The sequence below is a fragment of the Gadus chalcogrammus genome, chromosome 13 (assembly GCF_026213295.1).
Source record: "Gadus chalcogrammus isolate NIFS_2021 chromosome 13, NIFS_Gcha_1.0, whole genome shotgun sequence".
Taxonomy (NCBI): domain Eukaryota; kingdom Metazoa; phylum Chordata; class Actinopteri; order Gadiformes; family Gadidae; genus Gadus; species Gadus chalcogrammus.
In genome coordinates, this window is record NC_079424.1 from 3,554,887 (window position 1) to 3,569,539 (window position 14,653).

Sequence of the window (14,653 nt, forward strand, 5' to 3'; positions counted from 1 at the left end):
AAATATTTCAATGAAGGTCGCACTCGCTACCGTTTAATTATCCACTCAAAATTCATTAAAACAGGTTAAAATTAAGTGTTTTAGATTTCTCAGTTTAATCATTAACTTGATAGATTTGTCGTAAGTCGGTCCCTTCTCTATATCATACCTAAATGTTCATTTAAGAGGCCTCTCTCTATATCCTATCTGGAGTCTAACACCTCCTATCTAAATTATAGTCCACCAGAAATCATTATAAATACTGAGACAAACAGGGCTGATCTATTCTAACTCATTTTAACTACTGACCAATAGTGCTGATCATTTTACACTCTTTCACTATAGCTAGACATTAGAGAAATGTATGCGTAGCACTCTGATTTCTTCGCTAGTGGTGGTTCTTTGAATTCTTGGTACTCTTCTTCCTCCTACAGCTTTAGGGAGTGACATCGTTATAAAAGCTCCCAACCAGTTGTTTTATCTTTTATTATAACACAGACAAAATTTAAAATAAAATTGAATCAAGAACTTTACAAAATCAAATCTTGATTAAAAAACTGTAAATACCAAATGGCTTCAACCAATCACAAACTATTCCATGAGACAGCGTCCAATCCTGGAGCCTGGTCACGGAGAAGCAAAGCCCCCTTGCATTTAACCCTGCCCCTAACATGGGATCCCGCCCCTCCCCGGCTAGCATCTGCTCCAGCTATTGGCTCGTTGACATTATAAAAATAGAGGACAAAGGATTCAGTCAATTCAACCAGAAACCATCCAGGGAGCGTCCATCAACACCTAAACCAATAAGAGAACAAAAACCGGGATATTCGCTCCAGTGTCCAATCAGTCGATAGAGGTGGGATGATTGGCAGCTGAATCACCGGCGTGGAGGGGGGATTAGTAGCTGGTTGGCGGTGACCGAGTCAGGGAACAGGTTGTGATAGGTTGGCAGAGGAACGTAGGCCGCCGTGATCATCTTCCCTAAAAACAATACATCGGGTAGGGTTAGCCTAGCCTAGCATTGGTTAAGAGTAGGGGTCAGCCTAGCATCAGTAAGAACAGTGTTTCCCAATCTTCTTTTCTGGGGACCCTTTTTTTTTAAAAATGATTATTACAAACCATTGCGACCCCATTCACAATAGGCCTTATCTATATAATCGTGAGAAGAAAAAATGTGTGCATAAATGAACATTCCTGAACGTTTTCACTGCCAATTCCGCAACCCATTATATATGAACTTAAACCAGCCTTTTCGAAGAGATAAATCACAACTTTGTTTGATGCACTTGTTATTGAATAATACACATTAAATACTTTATAAATGAGACCAAACAATTGAATTTAGGCATTGTTTTGGTTACCTCATTGTTTTTATTTCCTCTCATCAGTAAAACAAACACAATGGTCATTAGCCTTTCAACTAGAATCAATGTTATAAGTGAAATTATCAGGACAATACAAACATTCAGTTCTCTCAAAAATATGCTTCTTGTTGAATTTTTATTTAAATGCTAATGTGTAAAAAAGAAGTGAGTTAGAGTAGGGGTAAGCCTAGCATCAGTGAGAGTAGGGGTTAGCCTAGCATCAGTGAGTAGGGGTTAGCCTAGCATCAGTTAGAGTAGGTGTTAGCCTAGCATCAGCCAGAGTTGGTGTTAGCCTAGCATCAGCCAGAGTTGGTGTTAGCCTAGCATCAGCCAGAGTTGGTGTTAGTCTGTCCCAACATTAGTTAGGGTACGGGTTAGCCTAGCCTAGCATCAGTTAGAGTAGGGGCTAGCCAAGCATCATAAATTAGCATTAGGATAAGGTCAGCCTAGTGTATGAGGGGCAAGATTAGCCTAGCGTCAGATAGTGTGAGTGTTAGCTTATCCTAGCATCAGTCAGAGCGGGTTTAGCTTAACCGAGGGTGATGGTGGGACCCTACCAGAAGCTGATTGGGTGTTCTGAACCAAATGGTGTGACATTATATTATGGGATGCTTTACCTGCGAAGTATCTCCCATGAAGAGCGTTGACAGCAGCCATGGCAGAAGGAATGGTGGGACATTTGACGTAGACATTTCCCTGGCAACAGATAGAACATGATCAGTGGTTGCATAAGAAAACACTTTTATTGCACAGATGAAATCTTACCAATGCTATACTGATGAGATAATACCCCCACCCACCCCCGTGATACTAAGGCTATATCGGATTCCTCAAATGTTTCTCAACATTTTAATAATTATCGCGATACCGGAGACTGGAGCCGGAAAAAAAAATCGGGAAGACGGCAATTATGAGTGCTTGTTGTTCTGCACGTACTTCCCCCTGTGCGTTCGGTGTTTTATTGTTGGGACAGGTGTTAAAAGCGTCTGAAGCTCTATTCTAGAGCTCTGTGCTCCAGCTGCATGTGGCCCCATTTCTCCTCACGTTGAAACGTTAAAGGAACTGGGGTTCCACAATTTGATTTCAAATCTAAAAAAGGCCCACCGACCGGATAACCCTCCTCCCTGTATATAGGGGTAGGTTCAGTCATCTAGGTCTAGGCATCTAGAGTTAGTTACCTCAGGAGAGTTTTTATCGACGTAGATGTGGATGACTCCTCCATGTTTGTTACATTCCTCGATGACATCATGCTGGATGTCCATGTCCCACCCAGGAGCCTCCTCACTAAACACAAATAATAACACTAGTAAACAACAACAACAACAACATGGCATGGAGGTCAGAGCTGTTGTGTCTGGACTGATGTTCCAAAGACACAACGCCATCGGGGAGAGGTGCGTTGAGACTCACGTGTTGCCGTTGAACATGTTGGACAGCTGGAAGCAATGTGTGGCCAGAGGCTGGGAGGGCAGGTTCATCGTGGCCGCGTTCATGTTCATCGCGTGGTTCATGCTTTGATTCATCCCGTGGTTCATCTGTTGGTTCATGCCGTGGTTCATCTGCTGGTTCATGCCGTGGTTCATCTGTTGGTTCATCCCGTGGTTCATCCCTGGATTCATGGCCGCTGAAAAGAGAAGACACGCATCGTCACGCTCTGCTTTTCCAAACCCCCTGACGTCCGGATGCCTATTGGACCACCTACCGCCGGCCAATAGGAATCGAGAGGAGGAGCCTCATTGGCCAGCCTATCGTATTGGGGGCCGACAACAGACTCCTATATCTTGCTAACGTGTCAAACCGTTTACGGTGGTTCTACGATTATCGCTTTTTGTTGCTGAACTCGTGGAATCGGGGCTGGAGGTTTCAGCCGATAGTCTAAGGTTGGATGGTGGTGCAAGTTGGGGTCTGTGAACAGCAGGTGTATGAGCCTTTTTTATTCACGTCGGATTAAATGTTCTGTTGCAAATGTATAGCTGGCAATGACGCCATCGCGGCAAGAGTCAAACAGCGATTCGGACACTGTGGGGACCCCTGGCGGATAGAGAGGTGCGTACCTGAGACAGCAGCCATGGCCCCGATAGCGATGGCGCCACTCATCTGTAGAGCCTGCTGAGCAGCGGGGGGGATCTGCATACCGGTACCTACACATATACACACACACACACACACACACACACACACACACACCATGTTATAACACAGTTAGTGCTGCTACTTACGATACATGCGGATTGATATTATAACACATGAAGCTATAATACTATGCTATAACGCATGATAATATGCTATAACACATGATAACATGCTTTAATACTATGCTATAACACATGATAATATGCTATGATGCTATGCTATAACACATGATAATATGCTATGATGCTATGCTATAACACATGATAATATGCTATGATGCTATGCTATAACACATGATAATATGCTATGATGCTATGCTATAACACATGATAATATGCTATGATGCTATGCTATAACACATGAAAATATGCTATGATGCTATGCTATAACACATAACGCATGTTATAACACATGATACCATGCTATAATACTAGCCTATAGTTCTATCTATACCGCCCCGTACCTTCGGCCAGGCGGGCCATGAGCTGCAGGCGTCCCGTGGTCCCGAGGTCGATGCCGGTGCGCTCCAGCTCGTCAGAGTCCAGGAAGGACGAGGCGCTGGAGGAGTCGCTCCTCTCCGTCACGTGACCCACCTTCATGGGCCTCCCGGCCAGCTCGAACCCGTTCAGCTGCTCCAGCGCCTTCTTAGCGCACTCTGCGTCTGCAAACTAACACACACACACACACACACACACACACACACACACTCGATTAACCTTTCAAATGAGGAGAGTACAGATGAGATGATGGGAGGAGGACTGGATGACGATGAGGAGCAGGAGGAGGAGAGTTGAAAGGAGGATGAGGAGGAAGAGGAGGTAGTTGCCTTACCGTAATGAAGCCATAGCCTTTCGAGCGCGCTGTTTCACTGTCCATCATCAGCTGAATGCTCTCAATCTACACAAACACACAGGTGTTATGAATTAACAATGGTTATTAATTACTACTAGTGTTTTTAACTCATGCTAGTAGGGAGGTGAATGCTAACTTGTGCCAACTCACGCTAGCAGGGTGGTGCATGCTAACTCTCGCTAGCAGGGTGTATGCCAACTCTCGCTAGCAGGGTGGTGCATGCTAACTCATGCTAGCAGGGCAGTGTATGCTAACTCATGCTAGCATGGCAGTGTATGCTAACTGGCGCTAGCAGGGAGGTGTATGCTAACTAATGCTAGGAGGGTAGTCTATGCCAACTGGCGCTAGCAGGGTGGCGAGTGCTTACCCGTCCAAAAGGCTCAAAGATGCCGCGCAGCATCTCCTCGGTGATGTTGAAGTGCAGCGAGCCGACGTAGAGCCTCATGGGCCCCGCGTTGCCCTTCTGCAGGTTGTTGGCGAGCGCCGCCGCCCGGTTCTTCTCCGCCTACACAGGGAGCCAACAACACACACGGGTCAACATACTGCAAACAACCACATCTGCACCAGGGGTTAGGGTTAGGCAGTGGGTATAGAATCACTGTGGTTTAGTTAGAAGGTGGATATAGAATTACTAGGTTGGGTTAGATGATGGATATCCAATTATTATCTGGTGTTAGATATTGGAGATAATTTACCATGGAGGCCAGGGTTAGATAGTGGATAACTAATTACCTGTTAGGGTTAGATAGTGGATATCTTATTACCTGGAAGGGTTAGGGTTAGATAGTAGAGAAGTTTAACTGGGGGGCTAGGGTTAGACAGTGGCTAACTATTTACCTGGGAGGGTTAGGGTTAGGGATAGATAGTGGAGACTTGTTTACCTGGGAGGCCTGCACTATGATGGGAACTCCCAGCAGTCTTTGACCGGAGAGGCCGATGGCCAGAGGAACGGAGTTGGCCTCAACGAACTCTATGTAGGCGATGCCCTTTGACCTGCGGGAGTTCCTGTCAGAGATCATCCGCACATCCCGTACCTGAGCACGAGACAAGGGGTAAAAGGCAAGGAATTAGTAACTCGTTGCCTTTTCTACACCGTATTTCATCACACTTTTGAATGTAGGTGGATTCCAAATAATGTTATCTTTATTCAGTTTAAGGCCTTCTTATATTTATTTGAATGTTGCATTAAGTTCCCTAAGGGATACTTTGAGTTTGATGACTACTTTTGATTGAACTGGTTTCCAATGGTTTCTTTAAACATTTACTACATCGCCTATAACTTTCTGTCAAAGGAAATAATTGGTCAGGCTTCGTGAAATCCTAATTGTGGACCCCTAGATTGTGTGTGTGCGATGCTGCCCTGCCGTTTGGGGGCCATGGTCACCTTGCCCACAGCAGAGAAGAACTCTTCCAGGTCGCGGGGTCGTATCCTGGCAGCCAGCTGCATACAAAACACGGTCCTGGAGTCCCGCTCCTCTGGGGTCAGGTTGTCTATGGGCTGCCTACACACACACACACACACACACACACACACACACTCAGTATATAGACTATAACAGATGACATCAAAATGAACATGTGGAGCGGGTTTTACCTGACTGGACTCGACCGCTCCTTCTTCACGGGACTCTTACTCTTGGACCTCTTTCGCCTGTCAACAAAGAGACAGAAACCGACATGAAGATAGACATGGACCCAGAGAGACAGACATGGAGCCAGACGGAGACAATTAAGAGGATACTATTCATAAGAATTAATTGGGATTGTTGAGTGAAACAGAGTGAAACCTGTAGTAACAACATACAATTGAGTCATCCCCGTAGCAGGATGCTTCTTACAAGCTAGCCTACGTAGCAGGATGCTACTAATTAGCTAACCTACGTAGCAGGATGCTACTAATTAGCTAACCTACGTAGCAGGATGCTACTAATTAGCTAACCTACGTAGCAGGATGCTACTAATTAGCTAACCTACGTAGCAGGATGCTACTAATTAGCTAACCTACGTAGCAGGATGCTACTAATTAACTAACCTACATAGCAGGATGCTACTAATTAGCTAACTTACGTAGCAGGATGCTGCTAACCTACGTAGCAGGATGCTACTAATAAGCTAACCTGTGTAGCAGGATGCTACTAATAAGCTAACCTACGTAGCAGGATGCTACTAATAAGCTAACCTACGTAGCAGGATGATACTAATAAGCTAACCTACGCATCAGGATGCTACTAATAAGCTAACCTACGTAGCAGGATGCTACTAATAAGCTAACCTACGTAGCAGGATGCTACTAATAAGCTAACCTACGTAGCAGGATGCTACTAATAAGCTAACCTACGTAGCAGGATACTACTAATAAGCTAAACTACGTAGCAGGATGCTACTAATAAGCTAACCTACGTATCAGGATGCTACTAATAAGCTAGCCTACATAGCCAAATGCTAGTAGTAAGCTAGTCTATGTTCCCGGAAGCCGCGAAACACGCTAGGCTACATGGCCAGAGCCTGGTAAGCGCTAGCCTGAGGGATACGTACACGCTGGCCTTGTGGTGGTCGCGGTAGCGGCCGCTGCGCTCCCGGCTCCTGGACCGACTGCGCTTGTGTTCGCGGCTGCGGCGACGTTTTCTGTCATGGCTCTTCTTCCTCTCGCGGCTCTTGCTCCTCTTCTTGTCCCGACTCCGACTGCGCTTCTTCCTGTTGGGGCAGATGACACCCAATCAGAATGCTGGGATTCGATTTGATATACTTATAGATCCCTGAGGAAATGAATCCTCGGAAATGAACCCATCCTAGCTAGGAGTAGTTGGTAGAGCGAGGGAACCCACCCCAGGCGTGGGGCCCCAGCCTTGGTTACCGGCACACAGAAAGCCCCCCCCCCCCGCCCTGAACCAAGACCCTCCGTCTGTGAGGCAGCAGTTCCAACGGCGGGCTGGATTAGGTGTTGGAGGCTCTCTTACACATGCGTTCGTACCATGCAAAGTACCTGACGATTACCTGCATGGGGTCATCGGTCATGAGAGATTGGGAACAGAGATCGACGTTCCAGGGAAATCTGCAACGGCACTTTGCCTGCTCAAGACCTAGCCACATCTCCATACCCCTGCCTGTACGGCTGCGTCGTGAAGGAAAGCAGTCACATCGCCCGGAGTGGTACATAAAAGATTTTGTCCGTCAAGACAAAAGATGCGTTCATGCGGAGGGAGCGAACCAATCACAAGATGGCGCTGACCGTGTATTAAAATTGTATTGGAATTCAGCTGAAGCTGCAGATGAACACTTATTTTCATTCAGGTTTATTAAGTCTTTGAAAAACTCATACAGAGTGAGCCTGTAATGTTCAGTAGCATGCACATATTTTGATAAGTATTTTTGCAAAGGTATGAAACTGGATATATATGAATTAGTCCTAAATAAAGCCTTTGCCATTTCTGGAAGGTTTGTTTGCAGACATTCAGTGGCCGTCCTGAAAGTGAAATGTAAAGCACTACTGATATGGTGTATTCGATTACGCCAACATCAAGAAAAACTATTTATGCAGATGGAACATAGAGATGGGAAAAGAGACCGCAACAGAGAGAACGCAACAATGTGGAGCAGCAGAGAGAGAGGAGCAGAGAGAGACAGGTCAAAGGCTTACTTCTTGCTGTGTTCTTCATGTCTCGGGGAGATGATGTTCTTGGGCTCTTCCTGCAGGTCGAGAGAACAGGATGAGGGCGAACCGACGCAACGTTGTCAGGGTGGGGGAAGAGAATATAGACATAATTTAATCAACTGTAGTCAACATTGTTCTTTTAGAGGTCTGGTCTCTTAAAGTCAGGGGGGATGGGAGGGGGCCGTCATAGTCTGGTCATGTCTAGTGTCTAAGGCCCAGAGTCGGTCCCCCAGGCTAGAGTTTAGGCTTCGGCCCAGCTTGGAGCTCCGGCAGTGGGGGGGGGCCGTCTTCAGCGGTGTGTCTGGGTCTCCTGAGGGCCCTGAAGCAGACAGGGAGTCAGATGGCTTAGTCACCAAACTAACCCTAACTAACTCACCCTAACCAACCCAATTACCCTAACTATCTAACCCGCTAGCCACCTAACTTATTAACGCTGTAACCATAATTAGCCCACTAACCCTAACTAACTCATCCTAAAAAATCAAATAATTAATCCCAATTAACTAACCCACCCAAACCAACCGAATAAACTCAACACTAGGAAACCAACTACCAAACTATCCCAAGTCCAGGAATTCATTGTAAACCACTTACCAACTAGATATGGCCCACGTACTTTTCCTAACCCATAAACCTCAACTAAACCTAACTAAAGATAACCCTTTACACCCAACCACCCTGAACCCAAAAACCCTAACAAGCCGTAACTAACACTCACCTTAAACGACTAAACTTGACTAACTACTGTCACTGACCCAACAGTAACCAGCCTTAACCCACCCGTCTCGCACTACAGCTCCCGTGTGTGACCTTCAACCCGTCACCAACCTTACTTTTTAACTCACAACTGACGGATGAGTGGTTGGCATCAATGACATATTAACGCTACGTCTTTAACACTGAGGGTCGTTGATCTGCTGTTGAAGAAAAGAAGTTCCTGAGCTGTCCCTACGGCGTCACATAGGCATACCGCTATAGTAGGCAGAAAAAAAAACATCGCACCACGGCAAACTTTGAACAAAGTCGACGAACACGACGACAGACCTCCGGGAGTCTGCAGACCAACCCCCATCACCACAACCCAGCTCCACAAGAACCCCCACCCAAACCCAGCTCCACAACCGCAACCCAGCACCAACAGAACCCCTGGCCCCACCCCAGCTCCAACAGAACCAGCCTCTTATGTAGGAGACGGCAGATTCCTCCTTCCAATCGTGATCAGTCGATGTGTGTTGAAACTGCCACAACCCTAGGCTGTGTAGAATGCTCTCAAGCAAATTGTCCAAAGCATATGTTGCAAATGCAAGACATCGGTAGAGAGGAAACAAATGTCCTAACGAACTTCCTCCTGCACCTCCAACCACATCAATAATGTTGCCATAATCACTAGTTTTGCACCTCAAACAGCAGCAATAATGTTCCTATAATCCCTAGTTATGCACCTCAAACAGCAGCAAAAGGGCTGCCATAGTTATTAGTTATAACTATCAGATTTCCCTCCATGCCAAAAAATAATCGTAGCCCCAATATTGGCCTTCCAGCATATCGGTCGCTCGCTCGCTAGATTTGGGGAGGGAGTTCTGTGGACTTCGGGGTTCTGTTGTCGTGTAGGTAGACTCTGTAGGCCATTGCGCGCGTGTACGTTTGACGTAGCGATAGCGGCACCCTTGCGTGTTCTAGCCCTTCTGACTGATATAGAGATGCATGCACAGTTACCATGACGCCACTAGCTCTACCGACGGCAACGCTAACACTCTCTACCGCATCTCACAGAATCCTCTTCCGGTTTGGGGGACGTTCCTGGGCAAAGTCTAAAAAAAGACCCCCAAACAGTAGTCATGTTACCATGCCAACCACAGTGCAGTCACGTTACCGTGGGGGGACCACAGTACAGTCATGTTACCATGGGGACCACAGTACAGTCATGTTGCCATGGGGACCACAGTACAGCAATACATGGTGGGCTTTACTACCTTCAAGTTTCTGACAGTTCACAGTGGCATTCAGGGGAGTAGAGGTGAGAAATCGTTAGGCAAGTCTACAAAGAGAGATAGATGGGCAATTTATTTGTCATATCGTGGAACAGGAACGGCAGCAGCATCACATCAACATTTAATCAGCACCAAGCGTTAACTGTACAGAGTTCATAACATCAACTAACCCTAACTAACTAACAGAGTTCTTTCTCTTGAGTATTGCTTAACCGACATTACAATACTAGCCAAACTGTAAGCAAGTTCACCTGGATGTGTAAGGGAAATACTAGGGCTGGTTAAAGACTGGTGTGTAGCAGAAATGCACAGAGACATACACAGAGACACAGTTAGTGAGAGAGAATACAGACACCCACCTTTCGGAACGGCGCCTCCAGCATCGCCTCAATGTCCAGATCATCTGCCATGATGCAGCGGGTCTGCGAGGAGAGGGATGATACGGATCAACAACTGAATAGACAAGTGTTTATTTACATTTAAAAAGCTTGTTTTTGTTTTTCTAACACGTCATTGTTGGTAATGTATGAGACCTACATTAGGGTCGACTTAAATCAACATTTTAAAAGCTCATTTTTTACACTTTTGGGGTAAGTTTCAAGACTACATAGGCTTTAGTGTGCAACTCTGGCTGTTGATAGGTTTTTTGCTTAAATATTTACATATAAACCTCCCCACGACAATAGAAGCCCATTCAACCGCAAACTCCAGGCTAGGTTCATTGTAAACGAGTCCTTGCTTCTAATGACGGATATTGTCCTTCTAATCAATGTTTGGACCTTCATTTTTCCATTGACAATAACCACAGAATACTAACATCTGGCAACAAATAAGAGCATATAACGATAACCCTAGTACCTGGGCTAAATGAAGTTAGCCTGAATTACTGTAGTAACTATAAGATCATCAACATATGTTAGAAACCACTATTTCCTAACTCGGTTTACAACTGCTACGACACGAACATCTAGCCACAACATCAATAGCCTCACCAGCAGCTGGCAACGAACCATAATCGTTTTTAACCAATTTGCTAACTAGCCACAACTACAGTTGGCTAGCTAACTACCTTTAACAACCATTGCCAAGCTAAAAGCCGATAGCAAACATTAGCTAGCTAACAGGCGATAGCAAACATTAGCTAGCTAACAGGCGATAGCAAACATTAGCTAGCTAACAGACGATAGCAAACATTAGCTAACGAGCTAGCGGCCTGTTTCATTCATGTGCTCTCTTAGCGCATCCATTTGTCGGTGTGGATTATAACATTCAGATCACCGTTAATAATAGAGTGGTAGACGGAGTGGTAATAGTACCTTGATGGCCTGAATGCTTCTATAAGTCGTGAGTTTTGACGAAATCGTCGCTTCGTCGTTCACGCGCACCTCCGTGTACAAGTGGCGCGTGTGACACTAAAGGGTGCGCGCGCAGACTATACGTAGCAACGCCGCGTGTTACCGCGAGATTATATATAACTGAATTACAAACGAGAGCAATTTTTTTACACATTCAAGTACGTAATCTTGTATTATGTTAGCTATTTGGTTAACGGTGTTTGTGGTTGGTTAACTAACCATACGTTATTTATTATTTTATAGACACATTATGGCTGTGTCGACCCTTTGGGTTACGTTGTTACATTACAGGTGGTGCTGCGTTCAAGTTCTATGGTAAAGTTTGGATCGGTATTGTGGGTTCAAGTCCAGTTCTGAATGGAAATACGAGGGAGGTCTTGAGTGAAGTTTCTATGTTTGAGTGTCTCCTAGGTGTAAAATCAATGGAAACGACAAAAACAAAACAGATCCAAAGGGATTGGAACCTAATGAGAATGTGAGATTTTGAATGCTTACAGCCCTTATATCCCTAAGAGATAACCCTACCAACCCTGAGAGTTAACCCTTTTAACCCTTAAAAAATAATTCTTAAAACTATAACAGCTAACATGCACATAACCCCTAACAGCGGATCCTAACAGATAAACCAAATAACCCTATAATAACAACTACAACTACCCTAACTGACAGCTCACCCTGATGACCTTGAATCATAACAAAAACTACCCTAACAGCTAATCATATAAGCTAAAACTACCCTAATAACTCACCATAATAACCCTAAATGAATTAACAATCATTGTCATGAAAAAAGTAAGGATATCTTTCTCAACACGAAAGTATTAGAAATGATTTAATCTGAATTTGGTTTAATAAAAAAAGAAACTACAGAATTTGGTAATAGCAAAAGAAACAGCAAACATAATTTCACAGATAAGACTTGTTTACTTTATTTAAACACAAGTCGATTTTATCCAGTATAAAAGAGTCCTGTAGTACAAGATGAAGGCACTATTGTTTATTATGTTTCTTATTACATATTCATTGGTCAGAATGCTATCTATTTCCTGAGAGGTTAAGGTCAGAGGTCAAACCCCTCCTTCTGAAAGATGAGGTCAATGGCTGCCTCCACATCTTCCACGATGTAGTCTGGTTCCATCAGCTCTGCGTCCGCAGTGCCCTGCTCTACGGGCAAGGCAGCATCAGGGTTGAACACACCAGTACAGACCTGAGAAAAAAACACAACATCAACTACTGTCCTCTTGGAAAATGTTACTGTACTCAATACTTTACTCTACTCTAGGAATAGTTTACTGTCCCCAGGAATACTTAACTGTCCCGTAGGAATACTTTACTGTCCCCAGGAATACTTTACTGTCATCTAGGAATACTTTACTTTCCTATCCCCTAGGAATACTTTACTGTCCCCTATGAATACTTTACTGTACTCAATACTTTACTCTAGCAATACTTTACTGACTGCAGGAATACTTTACTGTACTCTAGGAATACTTTACTGTCCTCTAGCCATATTTTGTCCCCTAGGAATACTTTACGGTCCTCTATGTTAAAGTCAAAGGTCAAAGGTTACGTACCAGGATAGAGTGACACTGGGTGGCGCTAGGCGTGGCTAGCTGACCTTCGACCTGCAGGGGGGCAGCTCTCCACTCTGTGCCCCTCCCCTGGGCTAGCGCCTTAGCAGCAGGAGCCGCTAGCTGCTGCTTCAGGTAGCGGTTGTACGAGTTAGCCCCGTAGACATCTGTCATCAGGTTGTCCCTAACAGACAAACAGACAGATTAGCCATAAGACACAACAGACAGCCATACAGAGAGACAGACAACAGGCCGACAGACAGACAGTACCCTATAGCGTAGAGGTTCGTAACAGGTGTATCCCAGCCCTGATTGGCTGTCTGCTGCCGGATAACGAGCTCTGCGTGCTGATAGGTCAGGAGGCTGGGCTTCCCCATCACAGCCTCGTAGCGTAGCCTCTGGCCGGCTAGTTTCCAGAACACACTCTCCAGACACAGCATGAACACACCGTGACCCAACCTACATACACACACACAAACACACACACCCACACACATTAACACCCACACGTACACATACAGTATCCAGGGGCTGGTGTTACCATGGTTACCGTGGTGAGGGGGCGTCGGCCAGCCACAGTAGGTCAGTGTTGCAGGCCAGGACGGGCAGCTGTGTGGACATGTTGAGGCAATGAGGAGACGCTGGGTTCCCATTGGTCAGCAGCACGTCCATCAATAGCTGGAGATTGGTCTCCCATCTGATTGGCTCTCCAAACAGGATGACAGCTGGGGGAAGATATGACCACACTGACAGTAAGTCAAAAATTACACTAATTAGTCAACACGAAGATCTGCGAAGATCCGCATAGCCGCTCAGAGAAGCGCTCTGCTTCTAGGTTTGCCCATCAATTAATTTGGATCAGAACCGCTGTACTGCCCCCTTAACACCCCTTTAAACTTACCCTTAACACCTAACCCCACTTGACCTTTAAGCTTACCCCTTAACACTCTTAAACTTAACCCTGAGTTAGGGCCGTAGTGTTTGACTCACCCTCTATTCGACGTTTCTCCTGAGGGGTAACCTAGAACAGAGATTCAAAGGTTACTCATACTCACTCACATGTTTCACCTCATTGAGATATTAAAAAGTATTACCTTTTTTGAGTAATTCCTCTCAGATAATACAACACATTAAGCCATTAATCATATTATACCTAAACACTGACCTACTCAGCCATTACACATTTTACCTTTCATTTGCGTGAATCAATCACTGATAGTAAATCTATTCAGTCAATATTACCAATAAAAAGGCATTGGCCGAACTTCTCATTGTGACAATTTAGACAAGCTAACTGTTAAAAATAGAGAACAAATTATATTTAATTGTAGCAGTTTCCTTGTTTGATGAATTGTATGTACTCAAATGATTCTTGCACCTTTTAGGTTGTATCTTCATTGTGAAATCCACTGTTTTAAGTCGCTTTGGACAAAAGCGTCTGCTAAATGAACGTCATATAATGTAAGGACTCACTAGGACCAAACATCCTATAGTCCTAACCGCCCGGGAAGACCGCATCAAACTACCGGTCTGGAACCGGTCTGGATCCGGTCTGAGGTTTGGTCGTGACCGGAAATAGCGCAGAAAAATCAGAGAACGCCGTAATAGGTGCTCCTTTTGTGACCATTAGGGGCTTCCACTTACGGTTACGCTCGGTCTCCGGTTGTGGTCCACCATGTCCAGCAGAGGGTGCTGCTCTCTCAGCTGGTCGATGGTGATGACGTTCGTAAAGCCCAGGCTCGGTTCAGGGTTAAGG

The 14,653-nt window shown here is 45.2% G+C and overlaps 2 protein-coding genes across 2 annotated transcripts in view; both read right to left on the reverse strand.

Moving 5' to 3' along the window:
• Positions 1-457: 457 nt before the first annotated feature.
• Positions 458-11,389, reverse strand: LOC130401662 (RNA-binding protein 39-like). Its single transcript, XM_056605575.1, has 15 exons — positions 11,288-11,389; positions 10,331-10,393; positions 7,966-8,015; positions 6,864-7,022; positions 5,923-5,979; positions 5,713-5,830; positions 5,210-5,362; positions 4,696-4,833; positions 4,308-4,373; positions 3,940-4,144; positions 3,398-3,484; positions 2,754-2,967; positions 2,522-2,627; positions 1,961-2,039; positions 458-960 (listed from the first exon to the last, which is right to left on the reverse strand). Exons 2-15 carry the CDS (start codon positions 10,379-10,381, stop codon positions 857-859), a joined length of 1,587 nt encoding a protein of 528 aa, XP_056461550.1. The 5' UTR covers positions 10,382-10,393; positions 11,288-11,389; the 3' UTR covers positions 458-856.
• Positions 11,390-12,274: 885 nt separating this feature from the next.
• Positions 12,275-14,653, reverse strand: part of LOC130402275 (haloacid dehalogenase-like hydrolase domain-containing 5) — a 6,095-nt gene continuing 3,716 nt past the window's right edge. Inside the window, exons 4-9 of the mRNA XM_056606420.1 lie at positions 14,542-14,635; positions 13,888-13,918; positions 13,448-13,622; positions 13,168-13,356; positions 12,901-13,081; positions 12,275-12,533 (exon numbers count right to left, since the gene is read on the reverse strand). Coding sequence (XP_056462395.1) covers positions 12,387-12,533; positions 12,901-13,081; positions 13,168-13,356; positions 13,448-13,622; positions 13,888-13,918; positions 14,542-14,635 — 817 coding nt within the window. The 3' untranslated portion in view covers positions 12,275-12,386. The remainder of the gene's footprint in view (positions 12,534-12,900; positions 13,082-13,167; positions 13,357-13,447; positions 13,623-13,887; positions 13,919-14,541; positions 14,636-14,653) is intronic.

Bases quoted from the DNA above. Each gene is read 5' to 3' on its own strand.
- LOC130401662 (XM_056605575.1), bottom strand. From the start codon at position 10,381: ATGGCAGATGATCTGGACATTGAGGCGATGCTGGAGGCGCCGTTCCGA. The intron at 5,363-5,712 runs GTGACCATGGCC...TCTCGTGCTCAG, and splicing joins TCTTCTCTGCTGTGGGCAAG to GTACGGGATGTGCGGATGAT. The intron at 4,374-4,695 runs GTAAGCACTCGC...GTGTTTGTGTAG, and splicing joins TCTTTGAGCCTTTTGGACGG to ATTGAGAGCATTCAGCTGAT.